This window comes from Pseudorasbora parva, chromosome 5, assembly GCF_024679245.1.
Source record: "Pseudorasbora parva isolate DD20220531a chromosome 5, ASM2467924v1, whole genome shotgun sequence".
Classification (NCBI taxonomy): Eukaryota; Metazoa; Chordata; class Actinopteri; order Cypriniformes; family Gobionidae; genus Pseudorasbora; species Pseudorasbora parva.
This window is the reverse complement of record NC_090176.1, coordinates 23,886,486-23,895,413: the sequence shown is the minus strand read 5'-3', so window position 1 is coordinate 23,895,413 and position 8,928 is coordinate 23,886,486. Positions and strand designations below refer to the sequence as shown.

The 8,928-nt window shown below is 35.7% G+C and overlaps 1 protein-coding gene across 1 annotated transcript; it reads right to left on the bottom strand.

The window, feature by feature from the left end:
- Window positions 1-554: 554 nt before the first annotated feature.
- Window positions 555-8,415, bottom strand: nup35 (nucleoporin 35). The gene is made up of 9 exons (XM_067444966.1): window positions 8,259-8,415; window positions 7,771-7,932; window positions 7,525-7,652; window positions 6,534-6,588; window positions 6,317-6,452; window positions 6,153-6,222; window positions 5,946-6,074; window positions 5,673-5,828; window positions 555-1,297 (listed from the first exon to the last, which is right to left on the bottom strand). The coding sequence occupies exons 1-9, from the start codon at window positions 8,269-8,271 to the stop codon at window positions 1,220-1,222; spliced, it is 927 nt and encodes a 308-aa protein (XP_067301067.1). The 5' UTR covers window positions 8,272-8,415; the 3' UTR covers window positions 555-1,219.
- Window positions 8,416-8,928: the final 513 nt, after the last annotated feature.

Below are 8,928 nucleotides of genomic sequence, written 5' to 3'. Positions count from 1 at the left end.
ATCCGGCTTTTAACTTCTCCACAACAGTATCTCAGACCTGCCTGGTGTGTTCCTTGTTCTTCATGATGCTCTCTGCACTTTAAACGGACCTCTGAGACTATCACAGTACAGGTGCATTTATACTGAGACTTGATTACACACAGGTGGATTCTATTTATCATCATTAGTCATTTAGGTCAATATTTGACCATTCAGAGATCCTCACTGAACTTCTGGAAAGAGTTTGCTGCACTGAAAGTAAAGGTACCGAATAATTTTGCACACCCAATTTTTCAGTTTTTGATTTGTTAAAAAAGTTTGAAATATCCAATACATTTCATTCCACTTCATGATTGTGTCCCACTTGTTGTTGATTCTTTACAAAAAATAATAGTTTTATATCTTTATGTTTGAAGCCTGAAAAAGTTCAAGGAATACTTTTGCAAGGCACTGTAAGTCAAGAACATGCTTTGGAAGAAGGACTTATGATGTATAAAATTGTTAATTTTGAACAAAAAAACAAAAAGTTACCTAGCGTACTTTTTATTACAAAACTTAGAGAAAACAAACTGCAGTTTTAAGTCAGACAGTGTTTATTAAAGAGAAAAGGCATTTTCAAAACCAGACATTTCTAAAAAAAATGGATTTTCTGTCCTATTAAAATAATTGATAAAGTCAGTGAAAACCCACAATAACCTAAAAACAGAGGTATGTAACCCAATGAAAAGATGGTTAAATCGTAGAATAAGGCCTTGGTCTCAAAACGCTGAAGGTGTCATCAATGATATTCTTATGAGATCAATAAAGCAGACCATTAACATTAATTATGTTAAGTCAAATTTTCTGATTTTGTACAATAGGGTCCTGTGAGGGAGTGTCATGATTTGATCCTTAAGTTACCAGCAGAACCCTCTTTTGGCATGTTTAAGACCAGAAACACCTAATGCTCACAATAAAGTTGTTATACCTGTATGGTTTTGAGGACAGACTTGAGGGACTAACTCCAAAGCAGACAACTTCAAACCCAGCAGCTGAAAGCAGTCCAAGTGAAACATTCAAGAGTCCATCTTCAGCAAAACAGCACAGAGTCAATTAGTCCGCAGACATAGAGATAAAGTGCTTTTGTATTCACTCAGTGATTGTGCTCAAAAACCCAATGTTAGTTTTTAGAGCAATGCCAACAAATAAGAGGCTGTTGATGGTCTCAGAGATTTTTCATCAGGACCCTGTGAGTGAAATATTACCATCCAAACATATACTCCATTGCTTTCGATACAAAACTGTCATCCTTTTTTGGTGTCTGTTGATCTGACACAACCTATGAATCAGGGGGAAAAAAAGGAAAAAAGAAGCACTTCACAAATTAGGCTTTTAAAATGTTGTTCCTTACAGCACATTTCAGTTTCTTCCAGTAACTAGCTATTTATATAACACTTGTAAATTTAGAATCTAATACAGCAATTATTATTTTACCTATTTGCGCACAAAGTATTCTCGTTGCTTCATAACATTAACTGGAGTCACATTTTAACTATATTTTTTTCTACCTTTCTGGGCCTTGAAAGTATTGATTAAATAGCTGTCTATGGAGGGGTCAGAGAGCTCTCAGATTTCAAAAATATCCATTTGTGTACTGAAGATGAACGAAGGTCTTACAGATTTGGAACAACATGAGGGTGAGTGAGTAATGACAATCTTCATTTTTGGGTAAACTAACCTTTTAAGGACTTACAAATGATTTTAAATGTTGTTGTTTTTTTATTATTATACTAACGATTTAATGGTGATGAGTACCTTTCCATCTCTGTAGTATTTCCCTGTTGTTTTGGAAGTAGATACATTTTTATTACTGATAAATGAATCATTTTTAAAAAGTCTGTAGAAGGATATAGATATTCATTCTTTCTGAAAAACAGCAAACGAGAAAGTGAATAACAGTATGTGCATTGCTTATTATAAGGGGCAGAATCCACAGCTCACTGCAAGAACTCACTAATTTACTTTTACACACTTTTTTTGGACAAGTACTTTTACTCTACTCACACTTATTTTTTGGGGAAAGTAAAGGTACTTTTACTTGAGTATATTTTTTCACTACTCTTTCCACCCCTTCTGTTAAAATGTTTTAATGGGCCCGAGCTAAACAACTGGCAAACCATTAACTAACTTTAACAAAATTAATAAATACCGTTACAAATAGGGATGTGCACGAAGCTGAATACCTTATTTGGAAAGGCACGGATATTGGCTTCAAAGAGAATAACAAATTCTACCAATTAATAGAAGAAATATTCAGCAGACAGAGTCACTTCATATGTTGGATGGATAACAGGTGAGCCAAGGTATAACATGATATTATAAGCTACAAACCTTTTTAGAAGCATTAAGCAAGGAGTGTGTGAAAAGATTAACCGTAAACTATGAATGAAACGAGTGCAAATCAAATAGCAGTGACATCATGCATCTTTCAGAAATTAAAGCTAGGCAAAATTGACATTGATTTAAATTATTTAAACCTTGTATGCTATGATACACAACGTAATTAAATGAGTGCAGCATGATAGCAATCAAATAGCCGCATTGCTTTCCCTGCACGTCTCTCGGAAATAAGCTCTCTGTCAAGAGTACTATCAACTATGACACGGACTCATACACATTCTACTACTTGACATTGACTCTATTGAAATGTTTTAAACCTTATACGATATGATCCGTCTCTCTCACACTATCTGAGACATCAAGTATTTATATGCATTGCAAAAGTTATTTTAGCAATTTAAACACAATATTTATTTCGAATTTCATAGACTATATAAAACCGCTGATAAGAAAATGACTTCTTATTTGAGGATGAGTAGATGATTGTCCTGACATAAGTCTGTCCTTACACAATTATGATAAAATTACAAATTAACATTTAATATTTTTTGTTTTAATTAGAAGATAATTAAGATTCAATATTTATCAGAATCAGAAAAAAAGATTCCGGAGTCCAGGACACAAGCTCTAACTACTGGGACTAGGGGTGCAACGGATCGCAGTTGATCCGTGATCCGAACGGATCACGCTCCACGGTTCGGAACGCACCTGACCCATGGATTTATTGCGCTTTTCTTTTTTTTTCTTTTTTTTTGCGGATTCATCTTAATTGTTTAGCGATCGCAGAGTAAAAGACCGTTTTATTTGCCGATATTGCTTTTTAAGTAATTTTGTTTCTTTAAACACGCCAAGTTTCAGTGAAACTACACACAGCAGTCGTTCACGTGAAGGCAATCAGTCAACATTGGCTAGGAGGAGGAGCAGAAGAACTTGAAAAGCCTCCGGCATCATTCACATCGCATGTATGAGAGCATTTTGGATTCCCCGTGAAATGATGACGGAAGAAGGGTGGTGGACAAAACTGTAACAGTAGGTACGTTACTGTGGCAGCATAAGAGAGCCGCGTGAAAGTGGGTTTACATCGAGCATGGCTATCTGAAGCACACCTGCTGATGGCCGTTTCACACACAGCTAGTCTGTTTGCGGTGCGTATTTTTTCCGTACTATGTTCTCAGATTACAGTTTTCACACTGCACGCACTGTCGGTCCGTCAGTGCGAAGTGCCGCGATCGTTTCTGCACCGAGTGTGTTTTGCTGTGCTGAACGCGCTGAATTAAAGTGACAGCGCGCTGTCTGTAGCCTATTCAAACCATAGACAGTAAAAGAAACACGTGTTGATGCGAAAATCTAGTAATTTCCCCACATATGCATATAATGTAAAGTGTACTCTGTTTCAAAGTCAACATATGGCTTTTTGCCTTGAGTAAAGCAAGAAAAATGGCTTTAAGCTTTAGGTAAACAAGTGAAATAATGGAGAGCACTTTTCTGGAGGTGAAAAAAAAAGTTCTTTATGACCTGCAGGATTTCTTTTAAAAAGATTTTAAAAAAATGAAAGAAAAAACGAGTTGCTTTTTTTTTCTATTGTAAGTTCTAATTTAAAATGTTTGTTTTAACATAGTCTAGCCTGTTTCTAAGGTACTAGACTATATAAATATAAAGTAATGCATTGAATAAAACATTGTTTAAATGTAGTGTGTTTAAACATTATATGCACCGGCCCATTTTCACATCACAGGTTGTATTTCACATGTTACACTTTAACAAATTTACTAGTAAAATGAGATTTATTCAGCTGGTTATTTATTTATATTTGTTAAAACCATAACCATATAGGTTATGCGAACACGAACATTTTTCATACAATAAATGGAAAGCAAAAAAAAAAAAAAAAGTCTCCTTCCCCTTTTTTTCTGATCTGAAAAATGATCCGATCCGTGACTAGTGATCCGTGATGTGATCCGAACCGTGAGTTTTGTGATCCGTTACACCACTAACTGGGACTTTACTGTAAATTATTTTTATTAATATACAAGCCATTTTATTCATATTTATGTCCTAATTTACAAACCTTAATTTTGGTAAAAACTTTTGAGTTTTGTGAGAAGTTTCATAATATGCTCCTTTACTCCTAAATGTGATAAACTGTTCTTTCCACAAAACCCTGGCATCATTAAAGGGTTAGTTTACCCCAAAATACAAATATTCTATAATTAATCACACATCCTAATGTCGATTCAAACTAGGGATGTCAATTCACACATATTCCCATGATCGAATGTCGTTTAATTTAACGATCAATTAATTATCAGTTAGCCTTAATACTGCAAATATGCATCTACTGCAAATTCTGCTCAAAATGCCATGTTCCTCACCAAATGAATGAGAAGGGTTCTTATAAAGGGGTCTAAATAAAGGGCTAGCAGGATTGTAAAACAAGTCAATTGTTTTAGATAACAAATAACAAGTCTGTTATTTCTTTGTACCATTTATATGCTTTGTCATAAAACAATGATGCAGAGTAACATGAAGTCTGACAGACGAGAAAAAAATTGTTGAATAAAGTAATTATTCAATAAATCTATTCGATAAATAAAATTATTCGATAAATCTTCGGAACACAGTTTAAGATATTTTATATTTAGTCCCGAGAGAGTATGCAAGTGAATGCACACTTTACTGTCCATGTCTAGAAAGGGAATAAAAAGTAGTCCAGCATATCATCAAAGTAGTCCACGTGACATTAGTTGGTTAGAATCTCTTTAAGCATCGGAAATACATTTTGGTCCAAAAATAACAAAAACTACAACTTTATTCAGCATCAGTCTTCTCTTCCGCGTTTGTTTTCAAACCTCAAATAAAGATTAAAACGGTCATGAATCAGTAAATCGACCAATGATTCGGATCGTGTGTCAAACTGCTGAAATCACGTGACACTGGCGATACGAATCATTGATCGATTTACTGATTCACAACCGTTTGAATCTTTATTTGAGGTTTGAAAACAAACGCGAAAGAAAACAATGCTGAATAAAGTTAGTTTTTGTTATTTTGGGACCAAAATGTATTTTCGATGCTTCAAAAGGGTCTAACTAACCAACTGATGTCACATATGGACTACTTTGATGATGTTTTATTCCCTTTCTAGACATGGACAGCAAAGTGTGCATACACTTACATACAAAGTACAGAAAGCCCTCGGACTAAATCTAAAATATCTTAAACTGTGTTCCGAGGATGAACGGAGGTCTTACGGGTGTGGAACAACATTAGGGTGAGTCTTAAACTAACCCTTTAATACATTTGTTCAACTATACCTGATAGTCACTGCTGGATGCTTTGTAAGCAGCACTGAGAGGTCTCATGACAGATCGGGGAGTTGATAAAGGGTGACTGGGAGTGCCATGAGCCTTCACTGGGGGTGTGAACACAGAACTGGAAGTACTGCCCTTCTCTGAGCACTCCATTACACTCTGTCAAAAATATATAAATACAATGCAAAATTATTAATGTTACAAATATCACATGCAGGGACACTTCCATCCACCATGCTCATTTTCACAAGGAAATTATTTATTGTGTGCTTCTACCTTATCAATACATGGTTTGACACCAATCATTATGGCTTCTCCAAATATCTTTCCATCTTTACTGAGAGCTTTCCGTGCCTGCAGTTTAGATTGATACTGAACATGCATCCAGTTTCCTGTGTTAGACATCTTTAAATGAAAAGAAATGTATCGATTACAAATAATTTATAAACCAAACTGCAATGATGAAACCTGGTCTGTACTTACTACATGTTTTATTATGTTTCCATACTGTGCAAACTGTAAAAGGATGTATGAAGCAGATGCTGGAGGGAATCTGTGTACAAACAAATAAGAATTTTGTGCATATGTAGATAACAACGAAGCCATAATCCCAGTCATCAAACTTAATTAACTTAAAAAAAACACACCCAAACACTGTGATCCAGGTGTCATCCAGCTGGTCGTCAGAGGACAGAGCATCTCCTTGTGTGAAGAACGGATCTACTTGTGCTGGGGAAAGAGTGGTTTTCCTCTGCTGCCCAGCAGGGCTAAACAAACTAGACACTATAGAACAAAGACACTAAGAATATATTTTTTTGGTTGGAAAATTAGTTTAAAAAGTATCAAACTAAATATGATATTTACCTGTTCCTGGTGTCCCTGGTAGACCAGACAATGGTGTGTGCACTCCAGCAAATGGCTGTAAAAAAATAAAAAAATAAAAGCCAAGGACAAAATCTGATTAACAAAATGCTTCCTATCCCTTCTCTTAAATTAGTTACAAATCAAATGTGAAGAGTGTAAATCGCTAAATCTGTGCAATAATATTCAAAACACAATCATTCAGTAAGTCGTTTTTACTGAAAAAAATATTTTTCACCAATAACTTTCGTACTGAAAGCTATTCTAAATGTATGGCACATGCAAGATACATACTTTGGGTGGTCGTATAACCGCATTACTGTTAAGATGACATTTGATCAGTTATTGTGACGTATGAGACGTAGATGACTGCTGCACTTGTGATAGGTCCCCATGTTAACAGCGAGAACCCCATACACTCTCTCTTTCTGTCTTCAAACTAAACACTGTCTTAGCTCTTTCTCCCTTACACATATGAATCAAAATCAACTGAAATGGCACAATGGTAAAATGTCAAAAGACGAAAATCCATTATGAACATTCAGAGAATTTTTTTCCTGAATTACCAATTTAACTTTTCAAAATAGTTTCTTCTCTGACAAGCGTTCCACACATGCAGATGACACCACACTTTCGATAAATGACAAAAACTATCCAGTGATTAAATGCTTTGCGTTTTCACACAAGTCTTTTGCGATGTCCTAACAGCCGGGATTCGCTGGGAAATGGGAAAAATCTATGCACTTATTAGTGAATACGACCCATTATCTTTCAGCTACCAAATTTCTAATATACCAAAATTCTAAAATTACCATGATCTGATTAGGGCTGATTTATTTTCAGTATTATTCATTCAATATTTAATTATTTTAAATTATACAACATAAGTACTCACTAACTTAAGTAAAATATATATTGCAAGCAATATTTTTGTAAACACAGGATGCATGATTCTGTTTCAAATTAAATCCACAAGCTTGTTTGCACTTCTCACTTGTTTGCGAGCAGCAAGGGGTGACATTCCCAGACAGGAACCGTTGAGGTCTTCATAGATGCTTCTGACTGGAGGAGCTCCACTCTTGTCTTTAGGTGTTGGGACCACAGGCTGAGGAGGAGACCCACCTGATTCAAGAGAGGATAAAATCTCTTACGAAGTAACTTCTCTGCTATGCATGAAAAACGAAGTTTGAATTTCTTAGTATTAGCAAAACACAACAAAGAATAATAAATAAGTGTTTACCAGCCAGAAGGGGAGACCTTGTTTCTGCCCCACCTCCAGTTAGCCCAAAAGACCTGGGTTGGGGTGTAACAGGGGCAGGAAGGTCTCCCATCAGGAAGCCAGGTAAAAACTGAGCCCCAGGCTTGGGGGAGGTTGGGGAGCCAAGTGTCATTGGTTCAATACCTGTTATAAGACATCAAAACGTGTTGGATAGTTTAATACTTCATGTAAACTACCATCTAGAACCATGCATTTAACATCTATATGCAGACAAGCGGGCACATAATCATTCAAGGAGGCAACTGTTTGTCACTGTAACTTATCAAATATGGAATAACTTTACTCGCATATGCGTTAGTTGCATTAACGTTAGCTGCTAAAAAACTGACTTTCTGCTGTAGTGTCGCTAAGTAAATGGTCATATTAACACAGCCCCAATTACGCACGTTTCTACAAACTCATCAAATACATCTACAAACAAAGGACTCGAGTAAAGCACGAAAACTCACTCTGGATATCCATACCGGGTCACTAACACGGCCGCCTCGGACAAAAGATTAGTCCTGTTTAACCAAATAAAAAAAGAGTGCAAAAAATTTTTTGAACCAGACGGAAGTTGCGCGTGGTCAAATGAGCCGACAAACGCGCGGCACTTCCGCTTTCACGAGACCAGCGCGCGCCCCTGCAGGAAAGGACGTGAAAATGTTTTTTTGTTTGATAAGACCTGCTATAAATCAACGTAACTCTCTTTAGAAACTGACTATATTACATTTTACCTCTCAGTTTCTCTTAATTTTATGCGTGCATATATTATGTTGTGAACACAGACGAAAAGACAAACCTGTAAAATATACTGTATTTACATTTTTCATGTTAAATGTTCTTACACTAACCCATCTGTAGATGCCACTGTTGTTCCACAGAGGCTAGTTCTGAATGCATTTTATTGAACGACAGTTGATGTTGATATAATTCTTCAAGAAGTAAAGAATTCTATGTTAATCAATGTTATCCTAATTTTATTATAGTTTCTGTATCCGGTTTTAAAAAGAGGATATAGCTACCCTCATACAGATAAAAAAGGCTTGTAAAGATCAATTACAGGATGAAGTTATTAGCTGTAGGCCTATATGGTTTAGATCATTTCAACAACAAAAAATCGTTACCATTTGTTTGAAT

Bases quoted from the DNA above. Each gene is read 5' to 3' on its own strand.
- nup35 (XM_067444966.1), bottom strand. The intron at 6,075-6,152 runs GTAAGTACAGAC...TTTCATTTAAAG, and splicing joins GAAACATAATAAAACATGTA to ATGTCTAACACAGGAAACTG. The intron at 5,829-5,945 runs GTAGAAGCACAC...TATTTTTGACAG, and splicing joins TCAAACCATGTATTGATAAG to AGTGTAATGGAGTGCTCAGA.